This window comes from Epithele typhae (assembly GCF_022376455.1).
Source record: "Epithele typhae strain CBS 203.58 chromosome Unknown BXZ73scaffold_87, whole genome shotgun sequence".
NCBI lineage: Eukaryota > Fungi > Basidiomycota > Agaricomycetes > Polyporales > Epitheliaceae > Epithele > Epithele typhae.
This window is the reverse complement of record NW_025954278.1, coordinates 3619-30306: the sequence shown is the minus strand read 5'-3', so window position 1 is coordinate 30306 and position 26688 is coordinate 3619. Positions and strand designations below refer to the sequence as shown.

General features: G+C 57.6%; 8 protein-coding genes across 8 annotated transcripts; 5 read left to right on the top strand and 3 right to left on the bottom strand.

Moving 5' to 3' along the window:
* Positions 1-1914: 1914 nt before the first annotated feature.
* BXZ73DRAFT_54968 (uncharacterized protein) lies at positions 1915-4964 on the top strand (the record flags this gene model as incomplete). Its single annotated transcript, XM_048021252.1, has 4 exons — positions 1915-3453; positions 3589-3769; positions 3830-4020; positions 4077-4964. 4 exons carry the CDS (start codon positions 1915-1917, stop codon positions 4962-4964), a joined length of 2799 nt encoding a protein of 932 aa, XP_047872536.1.
* A 1097-nt stretch (positions 4965-6061) lies between these two features.
* On the bottom strand, positions 6062-7181 carry BXZ73DRAFT_106610 (ribosomal protein S5 domain 2-like protein; the record flags this gene model as incomplete). The annotated part of the gene is made up of 5 exons (XM_048016664.1): positions 6062-6388; positions 6477-6614; positions 6683-6785; positions 6848-6967; positions 7018-7181. 5 exons carry the CDS (start codon positions 7179-7181, stop codon positions 6062-6064), a joined length of 852 nt encoding a protein of 283 aa, XP_047872535.1.
* Positions 7182-8084: 903 nt separating this feature from the next.
* BXZ73DRAFT_55054 (uncharacterized protein) lies at positions 8085-9546 on the top strand (the record flags this gene model as incomplete). The annotated part of the gene is made up of 4 exons (XM_048021270.1): positions 8085-8523; positions 8734-9158; positions 9231-9363; positions 9425-9546. 4 exons carry the CDS (start codon positions 8085-8087, stop codon positions 9544-9546), a joined length of 1119 nt encoding a protein of 372 aa, XP_047872534.1.
* A 109-nt stretch (positions 9547-9655) lies between these two features.
* On the top strand, positions 9656-9892 carry BXZ73DRAFT_54971 (uncharacterized protein; the record flags this gene model as incomplete). The annotated part of the gene is made up of 1 exon (XM_048021253.1): positions 9656-9892. A coding segment is annotated over one exon (237 nt), but the record flags the coding sequence as incomplete, so codon positions are not given.
* A 224-nt stretch (positions 9893-10116) lies between these two features.
* Positions 10117-12370, bottom strand: BXZ73DRAFT_55005 (amino acid transporter; the record flags this gene model as incomplete). Its single annotated transcript, XM_048021259.1, has 11 exons — positions 10117-10469; positions 10556-10666; positions 10728-10878; positions 10943-11152; positions 11227-11246; positions 11303-11658; positions 11712-11889; positions 11957-12002; positions 12063-12131; positions 12188-12209; positions 12264-12370. 11 exons carry the CDS (start codon positions 12368-12370, stop codon positions 10117-10119), a joined length of 1623 nt encoding a protein of 540 aa, XP_047872532.1.
* A 3609-nt stretch (positions 12371-15979) lies between these two features.
* Positions 15980-17169, top strand: BXZ73DRAFT_54998 (uncharacterized protein; the record flags this gene model as incomplete). Its single annotated transcript, XM_048021258.1, has 5 exons — positions 15980-16043; positions 16106-16389; positions 16440-16515; positions 16592-16920; positions 16978-17169. 5 exons carry the CDS (start codon positions 15980-15982, stop codon positions 17167-17169), a joined length of 945 nt encoding a protein of 314 aa, XP_047872531.1.
* Positions 17170-17487: 318 nt separating this feature from the next.
* On the top strand, positions 17488-20865 carry BXZ73DRAFT_92808 (SNF2 family N-terminal domain-containing protein; the record flags this gene model as incomplete). Its single annotated transcript, XM_048026489.1, has 6 exons — positions 17488-17592; positions 17652-17702; positions 17937-18363; positions 18413-20031; positions 20084-20290; positions 20344-20865. 6 exons carry the CDS (start codon positions 17488-17490, stop codon positions 20863-20865), a joined length of 2931 nt encoding a protein of 976 aa, XP_047872530.1.
* Positions 20866-23741: 2876 nt separating this feature from the next.
* On the bottom strand, positions 23742-25356 carry BXZ73DRAFT_106606 (uncharacterized protein; the record flags this gene model as incomplete). Its single annotated transcript, XM_048016663.1, has 7 exons — positions 23742-23880; positions 23942-24276; positions 24338-24493; positions 24546-24677; positions 24738-24821; positions 24897-25007; positions 25063-25356. The coding sequence occupies 7 exons, from the start codon at positions 25354-25356 to the stop codon at positions 23742-23744; spliced, it is 1251 nt and encodes a 416-aa protein (XP_047872529.1).
* Positions 25357-26688: the final 1332 nt, after the last annotated feature.

Here is a 26688-nt window from a genome sequence, read left to right as displayed (position 1 = left end):
GTGCGCGCTCATAGGTGCGATTTATACTTGCTCTGAAACTCATCACTCCAAGTTCTCATTGCGTCTCTTTAATAGCGCATCAGGACGCCGCTGGCGAAAATTGCCAAGTGGTCCATCGCGACGTGAGCGTCGGCAACATTCTCATTGTGCCCCAGGTTCATGGGAATTGTATCGTATGGGAAGGACGGCTGAGCGACTGGGAGCTCTCCAAGACAACGGAGGTCAAGCGCGCTCGCCAACCCATACGCACGGTGAGCAAATGCTGTCTGCACGCTCCAACATCACACTAATCGGAGGATCATAGGGCACGTACCAGTTCCTCCCGATTGTATGCTTGAACGACCCCCTCGCCCCTGTCGGTATAGCGGAGGAGCTAGAGTCGTTCCTCTACGTCTTCCTCTACAACGGCGTGTGCCTTCTCGAGCACAACTTCCCCCACGTGCACGCGTTCATCAGCAAGTTCTTCGATGGTGCAAAACTAGCTGCCGCCGTCGATCAGCCGCAGTACCAGTCACCAGAATCCAAGGAACGAGCAATCGCCGAGGGCGCCATCGTGGAACAGAAGCGGAAGCTGCAATTCACGGCGCCTGGTCTACACACCATGCATCCGATCAACCGCCTCATCGACGAGCTACTGGTCTTGTTCAAGGCTCGCTACGAAGTGGCCAAGTACAATGAGGAGAAGCGGGTCTATGACGCTTACATGGACAACCTCGCCAAGCTTCCATCGTTGCAGGCGTCTCTCGAGGCTGCAGCGAAGGATCGCGATCACGATTCTCGTGGGACGGCCGTCTCTCAAGCTCCGCCACGCGCACAAGACGACCCGCTCGCGGACATGCTTCGGGAACGCCTCGCCGCGAAACGCCTCGCCCCACGAAAGCCCAACACCTCCCTCAATCCCTCCGCCGACCCACCGCCGAAGGAGCCGAAGCGGCCCGAAGACGACGTGTTCGCGCAGGCCGCGTCGCTCGACGACCACCAGGCGATCATCGCGATATTCGGCGACCACCTCTACCAAGATGATTGGGCGACGTGGAGCCGGCTTCCATGGCCCACCAACGACCGGCGCAAGGAGAGCGCGCTCGCGGGCTACGTGCCTCCCCGCTGTGTACCGGCGACGGCGAAGAAGGTCATGTCGGCGCTCATGCCTGCCGACCGTACGTGGCCGAGCCTGGTTTCTGGGGACGCTCCCGGGACCTCAATGGCGGCGGAATCAGCGGGGAGGGCGGCGAAGAGGCCGAGGCTTACAGGTAGTGCTCCAGCCAACAGTTGATAGGCGACTTCTTTGTGATAGATATTGCGATTTGTTTCATTCTCTCTTGGGCCGATATGCTCTTCGCGATGACTTGTATGACCCACTAGTAAGATGCGCCATAACAGCGGCCTCATACGTATCAACTGTGCTGTTCAATCACGATTCACGGCCTGTGGTCAGTGACTCGGAGGTCAGTAGATCTGGAAGACGCCCGGCCCGAACCATCGGGCGCTTCATGTTCCTCCAAATGCGGAAAACCCAACATGCCGGTATAGACGCCCACGCGGCTTTCCAGCGCACCACAACCTGCCTCTCACGCCCATCAAGGATCCCATTGTGATCCTCGCCCTCACACCAAGACAGGGTGTAGACGACTCGGGTATCTGCAACGTGTGCATCTCGCATACCACGCGTGCCTGTTATCAAAATTCATCTCCGCCAACTCTCCGAGTCTGGCCCGGCCATATAAGCCCTCTCGAGCGCGTCTTTGCCTCTCGTTAGTCCTCTCTTCCCTCATTCCACCCCAAATGACGGAGGCTCACACGTATCCTCCTCAGGAGCACCCCACCCCCTACGATCCTGATCGACCTCGCGTGCAGGATCCAGGTCGGCAGCCTGGTGTCGTCATTCAAACCGACGCAAAGACCGGCCGCGCAGACATGATGGAGGACTGCAACGACACCACCATTACGATACCCTCTCTTCAATTCCTCTCCCGTTATCTCAGCCCCGCAGACGCGGACGGTTTCAACGCTGCCTTTCCAAAGGACAAGGTCGCCGAGATCCATGCCACGTTCAAAGCCCTCATGAAGACTCCCAAAGACCCGCTTCCCAAGGAGTCGGAACTCAGCAAAACTTGGGTAAGTGGCTGGTATCTATGTGGCCTAAAGGGGTCACGACTCACCGACACCTCTCCCCAGCGCGACATCGACAAAAATATCGCGCGGTTATGCGACGAGGACCATTTCTTCCACCTCTCTGAGTCGAAGGCAGACCGAGACGACGATGGCAAGAACAAGATCGACGCGAGCTTCCTTCCGAAGAACCTCATGGAGTGGTACGAGAAGGATTCCGCCAACTTCGCCATCCAGACCATGTCGATCGAGTTCAAGCGCGGTGGTTCGAAAAATGATCCCTTCGACGATCGCGAGGACTGTGACAACGAGTCTATCGCGTTGTCGCGCAAGTTGGTCCGAGGTCAGCTCATGGCCTATTCCGCCCGCCTCTTCAATACACAGCATCGCAAGTGGCACTTCCAGCTCCTCGTCAACGGTCGCGAGTTCCGCTTTCTCCGATGGGACCACTCTGGCGTGATCGTCACTGAAGCAGAAGACTACGTTACCACCTTGGAGGACACCGAGCATCTGCTCAAGATGCTGTACGGGTTCTCGAGGCTCGACCGCAGCGGCAAGGGCTACGACGATACCGTCGAGGAACTGTCCAACACCTCCGTCGGATGGTCGCGCATGGACCAACTATCCGATCCCCACCCCGACGACGTCAAGCCGAACACGCGCGAGGCTAGCACCAAGTATCCGATCGCCGCCGAGTTCCATCCAGACATCGCAAAGGAGCGCGTCGACAAATGGTTGAGAGACAAGGTCTTCCACGCCGACCCCAGGTGCAAAGACCACAGGACGAAGATGCCGCCGGAGACCCACATGCCCGACTTGCGCTACCTCCCCACTTTCGACTACATTCGCAAGAAGTTCAAGAACTCGATCGCGGCTGGCAATCGTCGTTACATCGTCAAGATTGACGGCAGGATATTCCTCATAGGCTCTCCGGTCTTCGTCGCGTTCGGTGTGGTGGGACGTGGCACTCGCGGGTTCATAGCTCTCGAGTGGTTGACGCAGCGCTTCGTCTTCATCAAGGATACCTGGCGCCCCTTCTACGTTGGCCTGCCGAGCGAAGGCGACATGCTCAACAAGCTCAACGAAGGCTCCGTCCGCAACGTCCCCACCCTGGTTTGTTACGAGGACGTCCCCGGCCACGAGACGGAGACGTCGCATTACTCTCCGGTCACTGGCGGCAACCGGCGCACGGTTGACCTCAATATGCGTAGGCCACGCCCGGTGGTCCCCGATGACGCGCAGGCTGCATCCACACAGAAGAAACGCGGCACCGCCCCGCGCGCGGCCCGACCCCTTCCCTCCACCCCTCGCCGCCGACAGCCCGCGTCCGCCGAGACACCTACGGTGGGCCCGCCCGCCCTCCCTCCGCAACCTGCGACGACCGCTCTCTCCAATATCCACCCCGAGATGATCACTGCCGCAATGCAAGACCTCGCGATGGGCACGAAGCGAACGCGGGACGAGCGACTTGCACAGGAGAAGAGCGCGTACGCCGAAAAGCATGCCAAGAAAGCGAAAGAAGTGAAGTCCAAGTTCATCCAGGGCACAAGATTGCGCCATATGGTGCACCATCGCGTGGTCGTCGAGGAGGTCTGCAAGGATTCGATCGCATTCACCTCGGGACATCAGTGGGCGAGGACGATCCTTCAAACCCTCTACGGTAAGCTCTTGTTATGGGTCTGTTCGTACGGCGCGCTCACACGATGGGTTCTGCGCGCAGCTCACAAAGACGCGGTCGAGCATTGCGACATCATGCATCGCGACGTCAGCACCGGCAACATCCTCATCTATCCCGTGATCCTATGGGGACCAGAGAAGAAAGCGCGAGGGGTCAGAATGACGGGTTTGCTCACCGACTGGGAACTCGCCAAGGACACGAAGATCGAGCACGCGCGCCAGCTCGCACGGACGGTGAGTTCGGCACTGTGGGCTTGGCCTGATCTGTTCTCATTCGACGCGACATACAGGGGACCTGGCAATTCATCCCAGTCCGTTGCCTGCTGGACCCGCGGTCCCCGATAAAGGTTGCAGACGAACTCGAATCCTTCTTCCACGTGTTCCTCTACAACTCGGTCCGCCTCGTCCCTAGCAATCTGCTCAATGTTCAGCATTTCGTATGGTCTTACTTCGATGCACGTGACCCGCACCCAACGAAGAAGGACGAAACCAGCGTTTCAGACAAGAAGCACGCTGCCATTGTCGAGGGCAAAATCACTACGAGCGTAGTGGAAGAACTCGCATTCAAGTCTCCCGAACCTGATACTCCCCATCCTTTCAACGCACTCATTGCTGAACTCTTGAAGTACTTCAAATCCCGATATGCCGTTCGCCGTTGGACCGAGCGGGAGGCCCTGAACGTCGCGCTCAAGACTACCGACGCGAAGAAAGCCGCCAAGCCGCCGGCGCTGCCTGCGGTTCGCGTAAACCCCGAGTTTTGGGACATAGACGATGATGAGCCTTCAGCCTCCGGTAGCACCGAGAATGGGGATTCCTCCCAGTCCGGCACCATCACGTTCTCCGACGGCCCAGGCGCTCCGGGAAAGGAAGACCGCGCCCGTTCCGCTGCGCTTGACAAGCACGACACGATCATCGGCATCTTCGAGCGCGTTGTCATGCAGCGCGGGGTGAAGGAGGAGGACAAGGTGATGTGGCCCAGTTTGAACGACCTGATGGAGGAGGACGCGCTTGCGCAGTACGTACCGCCGGCTCGTCCGCGGAGATCGAAGAGGGTTAGGACGGACCTGCTCCCTCCGGTCGCTGCTTGGACGATGTCGACTGAAGACGATGAGGTTGATGACTCGCCGACGACCCGCGGTCGGAGAACCCGTGCTCCGCAGACCATTACGCTGGGGTAGTTGACTCCTGTATATATACCCTGTTTTGTAGAGTTGGATAGCCTTGTGCGCAATCTGCTCAGACGTTCCGGTATAAGACTTCATAGTAATCCGCGATCGTTCAAACGTTCACAACTCAGCTCATCGCATCCCTCCGTGTTTGGTGTTCGGTGTGGGCTTGTGCATACAGCTCTTGCCTCTCGCGGCAACAATCATACCGTCACCACATCTGAGGGAACAGGCACTACAGAGCCAGTCAAGACAAAACCCGTATGCGACACAAGCCACCAGCTCCTACCGTAAATCCTCATCTTTCCGCAGGAATTCTACCTTCCGTTCTGATGACTGTACATGTGATGACGATGACTCGGCCATATACCGCGAAGTTCACACATGTCAACTGTCGGTTCTCCCCTTCGGTCCGCACCTGAATGCACGATCGCCCGGACAAGCTCGCCTCCACTCCCACTACCATCGCTTCCAATTTCACCGTCCGTGCTTTGCATCGGGACGCGAAGCCCGCTTGACCGACTGCTTTGTGAAACGACCTCGACAAGTTCCAGAAGGCGCTGCCACAGCTTACCGAAGACGTCTTGCCTCATCATGCGATCGAAACCGCCATTGCGAAGGTAGGCTCTCATCTTGCGCAGCCACATCCTCCTGACGGCATGCCTTGAGGTGAAAATCGCCACATGAGGGATGTTCTGGGCGGCCTCGATGACGCGTGGCGTATGCAATCAATCGCATATAAGCAGTACTTGACTCAGCTTGGCGAGTGCATGAAATAGCAAGTACATAAGATAAGAAGACGTTACTCACAGAGCTGGCTCGTAGTCCAGCACATCAAAGAGATATTGTGAATTGCCCACATTTCTCTGTTGCGCAATCCATTCAAGTCGACGTTCCTTCCGGGTAGCGTTGTTGCTACCCGTGGATAACGGTTCGAACTCCAGACAGTCGCTTGGGGGAACTGCGATCGGGAGCTGGCGAGTTTGTATGCTCACCAGGGTGCGCGGGTGGCCAGTGCTTGTTGTGAACACAAGCGGTGGTTGACGCGATTTTAGGATAAGGAGCAGTCACTGCTACCGAGTGTGTTTTTGAACGCTGCAGAAAACGCGCTACCGCACTTCCACATTCCTCCCCTTCCAATCCTCCGCGAGCCGGGCCTCCACGATTTTGTCGAGTTCCTTCGCTCGCGCCACGGCGACGTCCATGACGCGCAGCACGTCGTCGGGCGCAAGCGGCGTCCCGCCCGCCTTCTGGACCACGCAGAGCTCCCGCTGCGCGTTGAGAGCGATGGTGAGCAGCCCCTCGCTCAGCGTTTCTTCGAGGTGTGATGGGTCGAGCAGCGGTGGGGTCTCCGGGTCGGGGTAGAACGCGAACGTGAAGGCGAATGGCGTGTGGGGCATAGACAGGGGGACTGGGGCGCGTTCTGATGGGGGGTGCTGGGTGTATGCGCGGCGGGTGTGAGCTTGGGGTGGGTGGCATGGCGAGAAAAGGAAAACGGGGATGGGAGGAGTGGGACGAACTTACCACCGTGACGTCCTCGCCCTCGACTTCGACCTCCGGCCTTCGAAAATGCTTCAGGGCGACGATGCCGGCGAGGCACGCGCAGTCGACCATGTTCCCCGCGTCGGCGAGGACGTGGATCGTGAGCCGGATGTGCCACACCTGCCGCCACACAGGCCACTAGTCTGAGCGAGCGCACGGGAGCACGAGGGGGAGTGGGAGAGACGCACCCGTTGCCCCGCGAGCACACATAGGCTCTCCTTGTCCACCGCGTCGCTCCGCCGGAGGACCTTGTCGAGCATACGCGTGAGGGTCACCTCCTGGTCCGACGGCCTGCACCGCACGTCGTCGCGATTAGATGTGTGCAGGTAGACGCGGCGCGCGCACGTACCTACCGTCCGGGCTCGTACTCGTTTGCTGCCATCGGGGAGAGCTCGGAGTGGATGGTGAGCATGCCTTCGAGAGGCCGTTCGGGTGGGGGGCGGACCATCTTACCATCTACCTGCGCGAGGACACTTTGGACGTGGTCGGCGCGGGTCGGCGCGCAGCGAGAGCTCTTACTTACCGTGTTTTGCCCATCGCGCACTCGACCCAACCGAGTTCTGGGCCGAAGTGGAGGATGGGCGGACGCATCTCCAACATGGCACGCCCATCAAGACGCAGAGACTGCTTGAGCGCGCCGTAGAAGAACTCCTTTTCCGGTATTGAGGGGGACGGTGGACGCGGCATTTTGTGTATGAGAGGGTAGGAGAGAAAGGCTGGTTCAGGAAAAGACGGCGGCCCGTGTGCAGCAGCGGCGGGCGATCAGGGTCTTTTAGCGCTTGGACGCTTATTCCCTCGTCCGCTTACCATCATCTACTGCAATACTTATCACCTCGATGTCTCGCAGGCCGTTCGGGAGCCGTTGGAGCGCATGACGGCCGCATGGGCCGATGACACAAAACCGATTGAGGACACCCGCAATTCTGAATATCTATTCGTGTCTGTCGCGGCAGCGCAGAGTACATGCTACCGCGCACAGCAAACGACATCGTCTGGTACCGGGACAGACGGGAAATGAAGGGGATACGCAGGCGCAGGTCAATGTAATGGAGCGACAGCGGGACGGATGAGCGTAAGGCCCGCCAGATCCGAGAATGCGTACAGGCGCTTCAGAGTATCGCAGGCAGCATTTATAGCGCCCCCTTTCACTTCTTGACCACCCACCACGAGGAACAGCAGACAACATGTGCGTGCCACTGTGTATTCAGTCTATCATATGGCTCTGACATGATACCCATAGCAAATAACTACATTCCACGTGGGAAATCGGCCATTGTCTGCGAAGATCTTGAATCGTGTCGTAACCAACATCATGGATCACGGCATTTCGATACGCATGCACTCGTCACAGTTCATTGCCACGTATCTTAAGAAAGGAAAAGACAGTGTATCTCAGTTTCCCCACTCCGCAGACTCCGTGAATCGGTTGCGCAGTCACTTTCACGGCGTTTTGGATAGTCCAACCACCGAGTCGCACGACTCACATCGTTTGAAGAGTGTTTACAGTGCATGGGTGAGTTAGCCACATGCCAGCTCATTTACTTGCTAATTTATAATTTCTCCTTGCAGAACGAAGCTGCCATCGATACGATGCCACTGTGTCCAGCCCACACTGTCAAGGGTGTAGACACCGATGCGCTGACAGCCATCCGGGCCGGCGTGCTCAACGCAGGCTTCATCCCCGTGGATTCAGAGACCCAGCCAAACACGCTCAATGTGGGATTGATTAATGCTTCCCTCACCTTCTCCCTCTACCTGGACCCCTTCGATACCTCTGATGACAAGCACGATCCAACCGCCGCCTCGCGTCGCCGGAAGCTTCTTGACCTGCTCATGTCCCATTCCCATCTCGTCTTCTCCCTCCAGCACCAAACGGCACTCTTCCAGGTACTCGTTATCGGCCGTTGTTTCCGCTTCCTACGCTGGGATAAGTCCGGGGTCATCTACACCGAAGCCACCGACTACGTTTCCACTCAGAAGGGTACCAAACATCTCCTCCGCATGCTCCATCTGTTCTCTCAGCTGGACCGTTCCTGACAGGGCCACGACACTCGGACGACTGTGCTCCCGTCGACCAGCTGCGGGTGGCGGCGGATGGGGCTCCTAAGGCAGCGCCATCCGCTCGATGTCGCTGCATACCCGCAGTGTGCGGCGCCCAAGACGCCTCTTCCTCCTTACCTCTCCGTCCCCTGGTCCCCGGAACACATATCTCCTCTCTTTGCGGAGGGTGCCTTGCAAGCGGATCCCACTGCCCCTCCGTCACCTACCGCCCCGCCAAGCGATCCTCGTGAGCATGCCAGCCTTTACGACCCAACATTCGAGTACATCCGCACGGGATTCGCTCAGTCGCTCGAGGACTTTCTGCGATACGTGCTCGACATCGACGGGAGGCTGTTCCTCGCGGGCGCCCCTGTTTTTGTCGCCAGCGGCATGATCGGGCGTGGGACCAAATGCTTCTTCGCGCTCGACTGGCTCACACAACGGATCGTCTTCATCAAGGACAGCTGGCGACTGTGTGGCGTTGGACTCGAGAGCGAGGGCGTCGTCCTCGAGCGGCTGAACGCCGCGGGCGTGAAGTTTGTCCCCACACGCATCTGCCACGAGGACTGTCTGGACCAAGAGACGGAGACGTCGAACTACTCTCCCTACACTGGCACGAAGACGGTCGACGGTCACCCGGGTCGCATCACGCGGAGTAGCACGAAGCGTCGGACCTGCGGAGACATGGCCGGGGAGGAGCGGAGCAAGCAAGGCGCAAGGCTCCGTCGTTTCCGCCACCACCGGCTCGCCGTCTTCGAGGTATGTCTGCCATCTCCGGCGTTCAAGGACGGACGGATGTGGACGATGATACTCTACGCTGCGCTTTGTGGTGAGTTCTCGGCCCATACCGTGCTCGACAAACCGTGTCTCACCCGCCGCCGCCGCCTCAGCGCATATGGACGCGTTTAAACTGTGCGGGGTCGTGCATCGCGACGTCAGCGTCGGTAACGTTCTCGTGTTTCCCTGCGTCGCAGGAAACCACCTCGAGTGGCAGGGTCGGCTGAGCGACTAGGAGCTCTGCAAGACGAACGTCCCCAAAACCCCCACTCGCCGGCACTTGCGCACGGTACGCACATATCACCGCCGCTCACATGGATGCACGCTGACAATGGCGTTCTCAGGGCACGCATCAATTCCAGCCAGTGATATACCTCAAGGAGCCCGAGACCGTTGTCGGCGTAGCCGAGGAACTGGAGTCCTTCTTCTACGTCTTCCTTTACAACTCGGTCTGCCTTCTCCGCAACAGCCTCTCTGATGTGCAAGGACAACTGTGGATTCCCCCACTACGCACGACTCACCGTGAACCCTTAAACCTGGAGTCCAACCTGACCCGCAGCTGGAGGGGCTCCGGCGTGTGACTAAAGTACTACGGACAAACACGCTTGCGTGCCACGCGGCTCTGGAAGGAACCTTCCGCGAAAAAAACCTGTGGTGGACGGGGGAAAGCACCGACCACGGATCCTTGATCGTACAACGACTGCGTCTCTACATGTAGCCGTGAGCACAACAGATGTGACACCCATTATACACGGGTCGAAAAAGCACGAAAGCATGAAAAAAACCGCCGCGGCGCCCTCGCGCTCTACCGCGCCTTCTCCCCCTCCGCCTCCTCCTCGAGCCGCGCCGCGTTCGCGGGGTCCATAACGTCGATGCCCATCCCCTCCGCGGCGATCTGCTTCACTGGGCCGGTGAACCACTTGCGCGCGGAGAGCAGCCAGAAGCCGAGGGCGTAGACGAGGATGATCCCGACGGCGACGATCGAGTAGTTGAGCGTCTGGTCCGTGACCGGGTTCGCCTGGGGGAGGATGAAGGCGACGGAGATGAAGAGGATCCAGACGCAGGCGACGATCGCGACCGGGTACGAGAACCGGCCGAGGTGGAAGGGCCCGCGCACGAAGCGGTCCCGGTACACGACGCGGAGCGCGATCGGGATGCCTGTGGGTGGGGGGCGGACGGGTCACGGAGGACGCGGGTGAGCGTGTGGGTGGGGCGGGGAGGGCGCAGGCAGGCCGGTTACGCACCGTACGAGATGTACAGCCCGAGGGTCGCGATGGACGTCGCGGCCGAGAAGGCGACGGTGCTGCCGAGACTGGGCAGGCCGAGGATGAAGCTCAGCGTGCACGCCAGCCAGACTGCGCGCGGTCTGCATCAGCGAGGAGCGGGGTGCGGGGCGCGTGCACGCGCGAGACGCACCGGTCCGGACGGGCGACTTGCGCTTCGTGTCGACCTTGTGGAAGAACTTGGCGCCCGGGATGCCGCCGTCGCGCGCGAAGGCGTACATCATCCGCGAGTTTGAGGTAATCGAGAACGTGCCGCAGAAGAACATCGCGCCGATGACGATCACCTGACCAGGGTCCAACCGTGTCAGCAACGCGCCTTTCGAGACGATCCGTGCGGAAAAGACGAACCATGAGAACAATCGCTCCCTTGCTACCAACGGTGTCAAGGAAGATTTGCGCGACAGGTTGTGTCGTTTCAGAGTTGACGGTGCCGTCGAGGTTCTGGATGGAGAAGAGAAGGCCGAGGATGAGGAACCAGCCGAGCACGGCAGAAACTCCGATGGCCATAACGATCCCAATGGGGCCCATGAGCGCAGCATTATGCGTCTCCTCGGTCATCTGGATACTTGCGAGTTAGCATGCGACTCCCACGCCACCGCGAGTTCTGGCAGTGAAGTGAGATGAAGACGCACATGTGCGCTGGCGTCGAACCCTGCATGTGCTGTGAGTCGCGCGGTGGACGAAGGACAAGGCTGGCAATTGGCTTACCAGTCAAGGTGTACTGAGCCATGAGAACACCAATGACCACAACGTAGGCATGGCTCGCACGGGTCCCCCACCCGTCGCCATCAAGCCCGGTGTTGTCGATAAACTGCGTGAAAACCCACTCCGCACTCTGGTGTTCGGGCGCGGCGGCAAGGCAGGCGATGACGACCGCGGTGGTACCGACGGCATGCCACCAAACCGAGACGTTGTTTATATACTTGAGGAGGTGCACGCCGAAGGTGTTGATGAGACCCTGCGTGACGAGCACGGCGGCATAGATGCCGATCGTCGTGTTCGCGGTGGGGACAAAGCCGGTGTCGAAGGTGGCGAGAGTCGAGATGAAGTTCGCGCAACCAAAACTGCGCGGGGGGATAGGTATCCATACGCAAGAGAGCGAGCAACGAGTGCTCACCTGATGCCGGTCGTGACCGCGACCTGACCGAGCAGGTTGAACCAGCCGGTTACCCAGGACGCAAACGCGGCGTTCTCCGACTTGGAAAGCATGGCGGCCCAGAAATACGGGCCACCGCTGGTGGGATGTGCGGAGCATACTTCTGCCATTGCAAGGCCGACCAGCGTGGTGAAGAAAGCTGGGACGCGCGGCATGCAATTGGGTCAATGCGCCGTCCGCGCCGAAGATCACAGAATGATACTCACCGACCACGATCCATCCCCAGACCATAACCGCCGGGCCTCCAGTGTTCTACACGCGCAAAAGCTGTCTTAGCCACCCCGCGTGCCCCGGACTCGAGGAAGGGCGCACCAGGCCAAAAAGGAATAGGGACGGGATGCCGGTGATGACACTGATGATCGAGAATGAGACACCAAAGTTCTGCGCCACGCCCAATCGAGTTAGCGACGACCAGCAGCGCGAGGTGCGCGGCGCACCTGCATCAACGACAAGTCTCGCCTGGAGGGAGGCCGAGGTCAGCGCGGTTTGCGCCACAGGTGGCGAGAGACGCACTTGAGTTCCTGCTTGTACCCCATGCGCGCGAGCTCCATCTCGTCGTCGGCGGCGGGGCCGGCGGTGGCATGCGCGCCATGCTTCTCTACGGAGGAGGCGTCGGTCATGGCGGGCGCGCGGGGCAGAGAGGAGAGACGGTGGTGGTCGGGCTCCAAGGGCTATCGCGGCGGGCGCGGGCCCATATACGGGCAGCGCGCGCTCTCGCGCGCTGCGCGGACGATAACGTGCGCGCGAACCGGCGGCAGAGCGCTGAAGGCCTGATTGCCGACCCGCGGGACTCGATCCTCCGAGCGGAAGATGGGATTGCCGACCAGTCGCTTCTTATCGCCCCGCCAAGCTCGAAATTGTGAACGTGAGTGAACTGCCACGTTTGCCAGTTTCTCTGAACATCCTGTAGCTCTCGTCAAACATATTGACCGTGGTGGAGAGAGCGTACAAACGATCTGTACCCACTCGGCCCACTACGATAGACCTCTATCTCCTACTCCCAGTCTCGTATCAGCCACAACGCCACAATGTCGTCCCAGGTACAAACATCTGCCCCTCTGATTAGACCGCCACGATTTTATGGGGCGCCTTTTGACTAGGGTGATCTCTTTATGCTGCGGATCAGTCACACTCAGAGGGATACCATACCAGCGGAAACAGCTCACGCGACCATTGAACGGACCCCATAGCATGAGCCTCAATTTAGATCAAACATGCGACCAGTCGTCGGTGCACCTGAACCTGGCGGCGGAGGATTCTGTCGATCCACTGACGGTCAGAAATCGCACGATTCCACGCATAAACGCACCTGGAATTAACAATTGTACTATTCGCTCCCCGTCGAGCATAAACTCCGACTCCGTCGTGAACTGCGCGTACGTGTCCTCCACGGCCAGCACCTCCTCGAATATCTTGTGCTACACCATGTGCTGCAGCAGCGGGTCCGCGTCATGGGTTCGCGCGAGGGAAGCGGCTCGTCGCCGGGTGCGTCTGGGCCGGGACACGCGACGGCGAGGTGGGCCGGGGGCATATTGAAGTCGAGCGACGATTGCGAGTTGCGCATCGCGCGAGGCTGACCGAAAGTGAAGCTGTAGCGCAGAGAGACGGACCGTCAGCGACCGTCAGGGGTACCGAGGATAATGATGTTAGGGCTGATAGCACACCGATTGAGCATGCACTCGTCCCGGGGCTGGCCAGGGGGCGTCCATGGTGGCGTCAAGCGAGGGTCCGAGAAACGAGAAGCGTGCGTTCCGAGTGTGTTGGCGCGAACAACGCCCGTGCGAGCGCCTACGGATTCCTCCTCCTCATCCACGTCCGTCGTACGGTATTTAAGCCCGAAGGAGCTAAAAGTGAGGGCCTGGATACCCTCGGACCTCGGGATGGTGAAGGGTAATAACTTATAAGAACAAACGACGCGTGTCAAGGCACGAGCCTGAAAGGACGTACAATCAAAACAACTCCAGTCTTCCAGTTCCACACGGAAACTGAGCACTGAGTTCTTGACCACCCCCATTCCACTAGGGAGAGCAGATCGTAGCAAATGGTCATGCTTAACTTGTCAACTTCGTTGTCAGTCTCACCGTGAATGGTGGCATCTAGATGAGCCTCCATGCCGCTCAAAGACAGCACATTGACACTGGAAAGGCCAAGAACCGCAAAGTGAGTAGCGCGGCTTACAAACACATGCAGGTGATCACTATCACCCACCGTCCGGAGTCTTCAAGTACCACTAAGGAGATCTCGGGACACGTTTATGCTGATGTCGTCCACGTCCACAGAACTCTTGGGCGTGGTGATGGCAGATGCGTTCCGGCCGAGGAACGCCAAACAGCATCGGAAACTTGGCCAAATGGAGTTTGAGGGGTATGCATCGAACCAGCCTCCGGACGCGGAGCGAGCCGCCGGGTGGGCAGGATCGCTCAGGCCCAGGATCGCTCGCGCCACGATTTGGGGATGTCCGGCGATAGCCCGTGGCACGTGCAAAAACACTTCAATAGGCAGCTAAGTACGAACAATTACGCGAGCGAAAAGGTTGTGGTGGGTGGGTGCGAGAAGACGATGGATGGTACGGCGGGAAACCGGATGTAGACTCTACTGTAGAGAGAGAGAGAGAGAGAGAGAGAGAGAGAGCGGTTCGGCGTCTCCCCTAAAGGGAGATACCCCGGAACCCCACTTAGACAAGCCCAGTCGCGCGCCGGCGCCCGAACTCATGCTGTGGGTGTCCCACCGTCCGACGGGTGGCCGCACGAGCACATGTAAAGAGAGAGAGACGCGATGCCTTACTATACTACTGGGATACCGATGGGTCATCGCACAACAGAAAAGTGTGCCTAGTCACGTCGGCCAGCAGTGCTACCGCGTCAGGATCTTTGATCCAGGCCGCCAAGAAGCCCATGTCGCCCTCCCAGGACGTCGATGTTGTCCACAGGTGATGGATACCCGGGTACGCACTCTGCAGCTCCTCCAAAACAGCCTCCCTTCTCTCCGCCAGACCCTCATTCGCACATCTCATTAAGAGATGGCGCTCTGTTTCCACCCGCCCCTCGGCACAGAACCTACAGACCCGACTATATGGTAAGGGATGATGTCCGGGCGCTTTTTCGTTTTATGCCATCCCTTTTCTACCATGTACGGGTGGCATGCCGCCAGCAGACGCAGAATCGTCATGCGCTGCGATCGGGGAAGACAGAGGTACGACTTGGTAGCGCACAGGGCAGAGAGTGGGGGGTTGTCCCCGTACGACGGCAGGAGCGCAAGCCTCCACAGAGTGAGGCCTTGTTGCGCTCGCCTTATTGTACAGGTGGGTTCGGAGGGCGCCGTGGATTGCGTCATCAACCGCGTCGCACCATTCCGCAGAGGGGGAGTCGCGCGCGCCGTGGGTAGAGGGAAAGAGAGAACTTGGCGCGCGGCCAGACGGGCAAAGGATAGGCGCCCAGGGCTCGGCCGGCACCTGCATAGAACCAAGAATAAGTATTCTTCCAGTAAATAAGCACTAGCTAGACGAGGATTCGAAGCTGGCGCTCCTGGACAGGGAACACGCGCGCTTGTAACGGGCACGTAGGAACACAGTTGGGGCGGAGCTTCAAAGGCTTGAGCGCGCTCCAGTGGACGTGGTCTGCCGTCGTGTCCTTTCTCTCTCACTACGCCATCTATGGTCGGTCGTTCAACGTTCAACACCAACGCGGCCGGATACAGTGGCGTGAGGACGCAATGTTGCACCAGACCCGGGCATAGCGTCGGGCTTATTCCACGCCTGATACGTTTGATACGCTCACCACGGAGACGGACATAAGGCGGTTCCCATCTGTCGACTCTCGAGCTGCAGCGGTGAGCTATGACAGTGTATGACTGGCTTCTTGCAGATGGAGATGGAGGCTGCAGTATCCTTGCAATGTATGTACGCACGCTCTCCCATCGGTTCTGCTGCACTCACGCTGTTGACAACTTTTGGACAGTTTTGGCCGCTTGCTTCCTGGTGCCTATCAGAGAATGCCACGGGACGTTCCCGGAGACATCCTCCGATGTCCCATATGGAATCAAGCGTGCCTCGCTCTCCTTGTTTCGGGTTAGTATTCATTCAAAGAAGGGATCTGCACCACTGTGGGCTGCACTGAATCGCTTACTCAATTTCCAACGACTTGCAGTGCAGTCACCCGCCGACGATATAAGTCGGCGATTGCGCCTGTCGGTCCCTCAGGCTCCTCTTCCTCTCTTCATCGGTTGCCCAGATGTCTCTCGCTCTTTTCCAAAATTGCTTCTACATTGGCAACAACTTCAACGCCATCCTTTATGGTGAGTATTTCCGTCTCCGGCTCCACCACCGCTGTATTGACTACATACTTGTCGTGGCTTAGGCGTTGTACTCGTGCTGTATTACTTCACCATTAGTGCCGTGCTCGACGAGAAACGCAAGAAGTCAAAGACGGACAAGTTCTTCTTAGCGTACAGTACAGTCCTCCTGTGTTGCAACACTATTTTCGTCGCCACCGAGGCTGTCTTCGGCGAAGAGATGTGGGTCGTGAACGCGGACTACCCCGGTGGCATGGACGCCTACCTCGGTGACTTCGCGAGTGTCTGGTACCAAACGCTCGGCACCGCTGCCACGCTATTCCAGAACTACCTCAGTGATGCTCTCCTTGTGCGCCTTTTCCTGTTGTATCGTCACGCTTGCTCATACAATCCTCTCAGTTATACCGCTGCTATGTCATCTGGCGGGACTTCCGCGTCCTCATCGTTCCCTCCATGCTCTACATAGGCTCGATCGGTAAGCTCACTGTCGCTTAACAACGAGGTGACGTGCTGACTGACGTCTGTCCGCACCCGCGCACCCGCACCCACAGTCGCCGGAATCGCAAACCTAGCTGAATCCGCGCGCCCAGGCGCGTTCTACTTCTCAGGTCTCGCGCAGCAGTTCGGGACCGCGTACACGTCCTGCATCGTCGCGCTCAACATCCTCCTCTCCCTGCTCATATGCGGGCGGATCCTGTTCTCGATGCGCCGGCTCGGCGTCACGCTCGGGGACGACATGATGCAGCAGTACGCCGGCGCGGCGGCGATCGTCGTCGAGAGCGCGGCGCTCTACACCGTGTTCGGGATTGCGTACCTGATCTCGTTCGCGATCGAGAGCGATACGAGCATCCTGTTCCTGTCGCTACATGTCATGTTCTGTGTAAGTTCATTCCACTTGGTTTTGAGGCGGGGTAGCCGGCGCTGATTTTGGCTGCAGTGCATTTCGCCGCTTTTGATCGTTCTCAGGGTCATGTCGGGGCGCGCGTGGTCAAAGGAGAGGGCGTCGGAGTTCACGTCAGTTATTGTGTTCAGCGGAGAAACAGGGGCCTCTGCATCGACGCAAATCGGTATGGGAAGCCACCCGAAACACTCGGATCTCAGTTTGAGGAAGTCAGACTCAAGCGTTTGATGTAAGGGGGTGGCGATTTCTTGTTGTGGATTCTCTCCGTGTTGTATTTCACTACCCTGTAATTAATTATCAGAAGAACATCTTGTAACTCTTTGGTTTTTTTGGAAAGAGAGCTAGCTGTCACACAGTATTGTTGACGTGTTACGATACGCGTCGACAATCGTCACGCGTGATGGTGCGCGTCCAGGCGCGCGACGAGGAACGGTCACTGTTCTCCACTTCCTCCCCCTCCTACTTTTTTTGCTCCTCGCTCCCTCACACCCGAAAATCTGGTCCAACATTCCTACACCTCTTCGTAGACCTTAAACGGAGACATCCATGTCTCACACACCATCGTCCCGCTCTACAGCGTCCTCACCTGGAGCAGCAATTCCGTCAACTCGAGCTACTTCCCCACCAAGCAGCCCGGGTTTCCTCCCCGAAGTACGCCCATGATACCTGAAAGATCATCATGGCTTCATACTTATCCTTGGTTTCTGCAGACGAAGTCTGAAGCGGATTCAGAAGTTCAGGTGGTGGAGGACCCAGCTCAGGTAAGTCTCGTATCTCTCTCCCAACCCCCACCCCCCACCCTTATGTGCTCGTGCTCTCTCTCATCCTGCGAAGGCGGGCATTAAGAGGGAGCACATGTTGGTGGTGGTACACCACCATAACGACAATCATGGTGGGGGATCGTGACGTCCAGGCGCTCTTGGCTCTCCATTCGTGCATACAACTAATCCATGCTTTCTAGGATGACTCAGAAGAGGAAGATGTGAGCGCAAGAGGCGCGCATATATGCGGCTTACGATGCTGAAACATCCCAACAGGAATCCGCCCAGCGACTGCAACAGCTGGAGAGCTTGTTGCAGCGGTCGGGAACGTACGTGAAGCTGCTGAAGGAGCAGATGGACCTCGTGCGCGTCAAACACGCGAAAAAGCCCAAACCCGCGACGAAGCCCAAGTCGAAGGCGGACACAAAGCCGAAGTCAACACGGAAGCGCGGCCGCGTCGTGTCGGACTCCGAGGATGAACGCGAGCCGAAACGCGCGAAGGCGGACGACGCGGAGGCGGCGAAGGAAGATGAGGGGAAGGAGAAGCCCCCTGCGTTCGAGCAGCCCGCACTCATCACGGGGGCGACGCTGAAAGACTACCAGCTCGAGGGCGTGGCTTGGATGGCGGGGTTGCACCAGAACGGCATCTCGGGTATCCTAGGTGAGCACATAAGACCCCTCTTGCGCATCTCGTCTCATGAGGCGTTCAGCGGACGAGATGGGCCTCGGGAAGACCATCCAGACCATCGCGTTCCACGCGTTCCTCCGCGAGCGGACAGCCGCGCCGTTCATGGTCGTATGCCCGCTCGCCGTCCTCGACAACTGGGCACGCGAGTTCAGTCGGTTCGCCCCAGATATCCCTTTCGTGGTCTACTACGGCTCGAAGGAGGAGCGCGCGGAGCTCCGGCGGAAGGAGATGGTTATGGACGCAGTCGACGTCGAGTACTACAACGAGGCGATGAAGAAGTACGGTGCCAAGCCTGCTTCGTCCTCGTCGAAGAGCAAGGGCAAGGGCAAGGCAAAGGGCAAGAGCAAAACGAAAGCCAAGCCGAAGGGGAAGGGCAAAGTCGCGGCTCGCGGTCGCGCAGCGAAGGACGACTACGATTCGGAAGACGAGAAGCCGAAGGCGCGCGGGAAGGTCACGGTCAGTGGCAAGCGAAGCATTAGATCGCGGCGACACGCACCGGAGGACGAGGCCGACTCTGATGAGTTCGAAAATTCGATGGTTGTCGATGAGGGCATCCCTCCTCCCGCAGAGCAACGCAACAAGCGTCCACTGAAGCCGCACCAGAGGACGAACTTCCCGGTGGTGATCACGACGTACCAGGTGGTGATCAACGACCGCGCAGAGCTCGCCAAGTACCACTGGGGCTTCATCGTCGTCGACGAGGGTCACCGTCTGAAGAACATCGACTGCGTGCTCATGCGCGAGATCAAGCGACTCCCGTCGGACGCGCGGATGGTTCTCACGGGCACGCCGTTGCAGAACAACCTCTCCGAGCTCTGGTCGCTCCTCAACTTCGTGCTCCCAGATATCTTCGGCGACCTCTCCACCTTCCAGGCCTGGTTCGATGAGGGCCGACTCAAGTCGCGGCTCAACTCGGAACGCGAGGCGAAGCTGATCCACTCTCTGCACGACATCCTCCGTCCGTTCCTCCTCCGACGCATGAAGGCGGACGTCGAGATGAAGCTCCCACCGAAGAAGGAGTACGTGCTCTACACGCCGCTCTCGGAGCGCCAGCGCGCGCTGTACGACATCGTCGTCCAGGGCGACAAGACTCTCCGCCTGCACCTCATCAACGAGCTCGAGCGAGAGAATGAGCTTGTGAACGGCTCCGGGCGGCTCGTCGAGGACGTCTCGGACGAGGAGGAGCCGCTGATGGACGCGGCGCGCGAAAAGGCGCGCGTCGGCCGCGGGCTGCGCGAGAAGACAGGGCGCACGTACGAGATCGACTCTGACGCGGAGGAGGACGAGGACGAGGACGCATACTTCCGGCGGCTCGCGGAGGAGCAGCTGAGGGCGCGCAAGGCGAAGAAGAGCAAGGCAAACGCGGAGCTCGGGCGCGAGTGGCAGCGGCGCGAGGCGATCAAAGAGGTCTCGAACCTGAACCTGAAGAACGTGATCATGCAGCTGCGCAAGGTCTGCCAGCATCCGTTCCTGTTCCACTGGCCGAAGGACCCGAAGACGCGGGAGTCGAAGCTCGACGAGGAGCTGGTGACGGCGAGCGGGAAGATGATGGTGCTGGAGCGGCTGCTGGATGCGCTGTTCACGAGGGGGCACAAGGTGTTGTTGTTCAGCCAGTTCACGACAATGCTGGACATCATCGAGGTAAGTCTGCTTTGTGTTCATTGGCGCGTCGCGTGCTCATCTCTGGTGCCAGGACTGGGCCAAGGAACTCAAAGGCTGGGAGGTGTGCCGAATCGACGGGAGCATGAAGATGGTGGACCGCCGAGACGACATCCAGCGGTTCCAAGACGGCGGTGACTCCCCTGACGCTCCCCGGCTGTTCCTGCTGAGCACGCGCTCGGGTGGCCTCGGTCTGAACCTCGTTGCCGCAGACACGGTCATCTTTTACGACCAAGACTGGGTACGTGTCTCATCTCCCGTAGTCCCTCACCCCTCTAACCCTTCTTCCTTCAGAACCCGCAAGCCGACCTACAGGCGCAGGACCGCGCGCACCGCATCGGGCAGACGAGGCCGGTGCTCATCTTCCGCCTCCTCTGCGCGCACACGGTCGAGACGAAGATCATGCAGCGCGCGACGGAGAAGCGGAAGCTCGAGGCGGTCGTCATCGCCAAGGGCGAGTTCGTGAACCCGACGCTCGCCGCGAGCGCGAACAAGCGCCAGGCGCTCGCAGAGCTCGCGATGGAGCTCCACCGGCTCGAGGGCGAGCAGATCGAGGTCGTGCCGGACACCGCGGCGGGCAAGGCGAGCGTCATCTCGGACGCGGACCTGGACATGCTCCTCGACCGCCGCCCGGAGGTGTTCGTCGACCGCCAGAAGGGCTGGGCGTCCGCGGCCGTGGTCGATGGCCAGTCGGCGAAGAAGGCCGCTGTAGTTGGTGGGCATGCGAAGACTGCGTTCGCCGTGTACGAGGCGCCGGCGCAGGTGGACGGGAACTTGCTCGGGATGATGGAGGCCGACGAGGACGAGGACGATTGATGTCCCCCCTCGGTCGACGTGGATGAGGTGGTATGTGTCCGGTTTCGGTGTCGATTCGGTGTCTTTACTGCTCTTGCGTTCGTAGATGCTTTCGTAGATTTTTATTGTTCTTCTATTCTGTATATATTCAGGCTGAAGGCACCCTCCGCTCTTGGAGTACTGCTCTTTGCAGTCGGCGATATGCACCAAGGGGGCTCGTATCCATCGAGGGCGCCGCCCTCCGAGAGCTGATCGTTCACGGCCTGTTCTTCAGCAAGAGGTACCCCTTGAAGAGGTCGGTGACGAACGCGCATGGTCGTCGAGCCACACAGCGAGATCGAAGACATCCTGACTGGGGTGCTCAACTCTGGAGTTCTTATGTGGCCAGGGTTGGCGGAGATGACTCGAATGTGGTATGCGAGAAGCAGGTGGTGCAAATAAACGACTCGTGTCCGCCCTGTCTTGATGTGAGGACGAGGATCACAATGGGGTCCTCGATGGGCGTAAGAGGCAGGGAAAGCCGAATAGGCACCTGTACCTCACGTTCTTTTAATCAATTGATCTGGTGTCACCCCCCTGGGGTGATACCAGATTCGGAGACTGCAAATGCCTAACTGTCTGCCACTAGTAGACCCTCTACGAATAACGGCTGATATTCCCTGCAGGGAAACGGTAGAACGCGGGCATATGCCCAAGTCCCCCGCCCCCTTCCCCGACGTTCCCGAGGGCCCTCCTCCGCGAATTCCCGCGCTGCGCCTGATGGCCGCCCCGTCGGCGCCTTCCCCCATGCCGCGCCCCGCGCCCTTGATGGCCCCGACATCTCCGGACGCTGCGCGCCACCGGGTCTCCACCGGCGCCTCCCCACTCCGCCACCCGTGCTCGCCGCCCCCAACAGCGAGCTCGCTGTTCCTGCGCCCTGCCCTGCCCTCCTCTCCGTTTCCCTCCGTTCCTTTTGGGATCCGCTTGTATTTAAAATGCGCACCTAATGGTACACAATGCAATAGCTGGAGTTGGCTGGGTGTGCCTGTACTGAGCCCTCACACCCCCCAAAATGCGTGCAATATAGGGACATACACAAGCCGTCAATTGATGGGCTAATTGCTGCAGCAGATAGTCGTAGATGATAGCTGCTGTAATATGAAATCGCACGTGGATAGCTAGAGGGGTGCATGTATGATGTCATATGTCATTTCAGAATGACATACTCTACAGTGATATGGTATGTACATTTATCGTCCCATGTACACCTAGAATCATAAATAGAGATCCTTCAGAGTGCACTGCAACAAGAAGAAAGTGGAAAGACGATGTTGTGGTGAAGATATGACATATGTTCAGAAGGGTGGACTGCATTAAAATTGCGGCCTTGATATGTTTTTGTGAAAACCTCCAATCACTGTGCATCTTCTTGCGTTACTTTTATATGTATACATAGAGCTCAGATCGTATCTTTCGTGCTTATCGGTGGAGGATTGGAGACAGGGTATGGTATGTCATTATTTTATGACATAGAGTATAGCGAGATAGCATGTGCTCCGATTGTTATTCTGAAACACGGAACAGAACGGGGTGTTCTTCCGCTCAACGATGCAGAAAGAATATTGAAGAATGGTCGAGAAGTGGTTGAGATATGCCATATGAGCTTGAAGTGTGCAAAGTGGTCTAGGTGGTTCAAGGGCGTCCTTTGTGCAACCTGCCGTTCTAGACCCATCTGACATATCTCAACCACTTCTCGATCATTCTTCAATATTCTTTCTGCATCGTTGAGCGGAAGAACACCCCGTTCTGTTCCGTGTTTCAGAATAACAATCGGAGCACATGCTATCTCGCTATACTCTATGTCATAAAATAATGACATACCATACCCTGTCTCCAATCCTCCACCGATAAGCACGAAAGATACGATCTGAGCTCTATGTATACATATAAAAGTAACGCAAGAAGATGCACAGTGATTGGAGGTTTTCACAAAAACATATCAAGGCCGCAATTTTAATGCAGTCCACCCTTCTGAACATATGTCATATCTTCACCACAACATCGTCTTTCCACTTTCTTCTTGTTGCAGTGCACTCTGAAGGATCTCTATTTATGATTCTAGGTGTACATGGGACGATAAATGTACATACCATATCACTGTAGAGTATGTCATTCTGAAATGACATATGACATCATACATGCACCCCTCTAGCTATCCACGTGCGATTTCATATTACAGCAGCTATCATCTACGACTATCTGCTGCAGCAATTAGCCCATCAATTGACGGCTTGTGTATGTCCCTATACACGCCCAATGGTCGGATGTAACTCAGGATATCCAGTAGCGGAAATATCTCACGAGATTGTTGTGACACCCCACTCGTGTCAGACTGGAACTGCCACACGCATGGTTTTGTACTTTTCTCCCGAAACATAATGAATGGACATCACCCCATCACTGTGGTGTGTCAGTGCGTGTCCAGTGATGAGCCCCAGGACATACCGTCAGAAGCCCAAGCGAAATATCTCAGTCATGATATACCAAGAGGGCACCGCAAGCACCGTGTGTATGCCTTGAATATGCGGGCGAATCTCCTGGCTCGGGCGTGATAGTGACCATGTAAAAACGGTACCAGCAGGTGTATTATTAGGAATTGTATGCAGTATCGTGCGACAATCAGAGGAAGCGTGCGAGCGATGTGTGTGGTCTGCGAATGCGGGAAAGCTACGTACTGAAAGCGACAATAGTGCGAGTGATGTAGGATAGACGGAGCATGTATGGCAAGGAATGGTGGCGTGTACAGAATGTGATTAAGGAGATGCTATAAGGGCGAGTCTGCAACACTGAAGGCATGTACCGTTGAACGTGATCGTCGGGAATCCGAGCTCTGGTGGACGAGTCAACGAGTCGGCAACTCAGGCCGACCACGTCATGGCCCGCTCGATAGTCTCTTGCCATGGGAATGGGGTCGACTCGACGATGGAGAGCGGAGAGGTCCCGGCACCTTTGGGCTTGTACTTCTCGAGATCGGATTGCAACTGCTCATTGAGATACCTGCATCGAGATCGAGATCGAATCAGTGTCCGAAAAGTAACACTATAGACTGAATCCTGACCTTTGCCATGCATTGGTTTGATCCGCCTTGTCCTTGAAGAGGTAGCAAATTTGACTCCTTTGGTAGTTCAACTGGGCATCGATGTACTTCCAGAGATGGCTAGCGTCGTAATCGCCCGCCAATGGTGCTTTCGGAGGTGCTTGAGAATCGTCGCCAATAGTCGGGGATGCAAACTGATGTTCGTTCGCATTGGATCCGGTGCCGGACGCGTCCCCCTCCTCGTTGTCGTTGTCGTCATTGCCAGTGACGGGGGTAGGCGACGACTGAGAAGGCGCATGGTTGGGGCACTTCTGCGCCTCATGCAGACCGGTGAAGAAATCGGTCATCAACTGCCTCTACAACACACCGATTTGATGTAAGCAAGGGAGAGTGGTGTTGACGAAGTGTGAAACATACCAGTACAGCTAACCTCAGCAGGTGTGCGTTGGTCATCGCGACCGAGGTGTTCTTGGGAACCAACGACAGCGCCAGTTGTGAGAGAGTCTTCGGTGTCCCGAGCTTCCAATCGTGCTTCACTCCAGGCGGCAACTTAGTGCCGAGCGATACCAAGATCTGCGCTTAGAACAATAAGTACTGGACGTCCATTAAGCCGCAAGGTACTCACCTTGTGGCGAAGGACCCCACGAGCCCGTGAATTCAAGTTAGGGACCTTCACGACCGCCAGGTCGAACAAGCCGGCGTATTCGTGAATGTCAGAAGGCAGGCTCATACTCTCGGGATGCATCCTCATGACATTCTGGAGCAGTTAAAAGGGACGATTAGCTCAAGCGGGGTGTGGAACCAGGAAGACACGTACCGCAACCCTGGCATTCGTCTCTTCGAGGTAGGTGGGAATGTTGGGGGCCAAAAAGCATACTTGAATGCGGTAGGAGAGCAAGATCTGCCATATCAGTCATTGCGACGATTGTGCTCAGCCTTGCAGCACGTGCTATGAAATGAATAATTGAGAACTCACATCAAAATCGTTCGTCATCAGGTACTTGAACAGATGGGCCTCGCGCATGTGCTTCAAAGTTCGCGTAAAATCGATCTTCAGATTGATCAGCATGTGGCCAGGACTTGGGAGCTAGGTAAAGATCGTTAACCACACCAGTTGGCAGAGAGATGAGGAAACGACTTACATCTGCGAAGCGCATTATCTCCTCCGTCTCAACCCCAGCGTTAGTGGCGGCCACCTTCGCTTCGTCTCTGTGGCGCTTTCGCTGAGCCTTAGAGTAGTTGTCATCGTTGGATCGTTGGCGTCGTAGAGGGAGATTCATGATGGGAGAGTCGAGGAACAGCGGGGTCCGCTCCAATTCGCCTCGGAGTTCATTGCGAACGGGGGTGAGGGGAGTGTCGGGGGTCGCAGCATCTTGATTTCGTCCTTGCGTGGACGGGGGCGGGTTTGCGGTGGCGCGCTCGAAGATGCTAAGCATGTGGGGAGAGCAAAGCACAGGCCGGTGCAGACGAGGGACATGATGGTGGACGAGGGAGGACATCCTCGACGGGCGCTGGAGAAGTGTATTGTTTGTCTGTGTTTGCCCACACTACCAACCGCACCAAGACGTAAGCGTTGGAGTCGAAAGGGAACACATTCCTCAAGGCTTCGAAGAACACGCAAGAAGCAATATTTGTTATGTCAAAGAACCACACATTAAACAAGGCTTCCCGGATTCTGAACGTAGTTTACATCATGATCATAGCCGTGATAAGCATCTGACGAATATTGACGCCAGAAGGACGCCTCAGCTTGAGTTTGCGTGACGGCGTCGGGAGGGCGAATGAACGAGCTACTGAACAAATTGTGAGAGCCATCGGAGGCTTGGAAGACGCTCGGTCCGGGAGGCTGCTGGTAAGGGTGCGCCACACCGGTACTCGGCAGGTGCAGCGACAAGTTGGGCCGATAGTACGTCGCCGGATGTCGATGCGGATTGGGAGATCGCAATTGCTGTGAAGGCTGACCGAGGCTCTGCGCTAACGGTGCTGAATAGCCATGCGAATTGAAGTGACCCGTGGCCAGTGTGTTGGCAGGGGACGGGTGTATGAAGTAAGTCGGATGGAGTTCTGGACTTCCTGTACCGAAGAAACCTGCTGACGACAATTGCGATGGATGGAAGCTTTGCTGTGATGGAATATGTGGTGGTTCTTGCTGCGCCTGGAAGCCCGAAGGGATCGAGACGGATTGTACGTGGCCTGAGTGCGACGAGAGACTCCCGAAATTGGCCCCATAAGCGGGCCGCATGTGCTCGTTGCGGTAGTAGCGAGTCGAGCCTGAGGGCACGGTGAGGTTTAATGGACGGATCTGGAAGCGTGAAAGATGCAGAATGGATTACGCACGGTCTGGGTGTGGTGAGCTATCCGCAAAATTGCTTCCATGAGCGGGTTGCACATGCTCACTGCGGTAGCTGGTTGAGGGAAGCATGTCGTTCGATGGTTGGCTAGGAACCTGCAGGAGTGAAGGATACGTAGCGGATCGCTCATGGCCTGGGTATGGTGAGTAATCCGCAAAATTGACCCGGCTATGGTGAGCAGTTGGTGTTCGATTGCTTTGGTAGCGAGCCGAGACGTGTGTGTTGGCGGTGTTGCGGCATTCGGGCAGTAGAGGGTCTTGTGCCATCCCCGATGCGTGCGGAGCCAAGGGGTTTGAACTCGATGCCCAGGCCGCCGCACGCGTCGTATGTGTCTTCACTGAGCTCGACTCGTTCAAGATCTCTCGTGGAGCGAGAGAAGAGATGCTTGATGAGAGGAAAGGCCGTCCGTTTGAACTA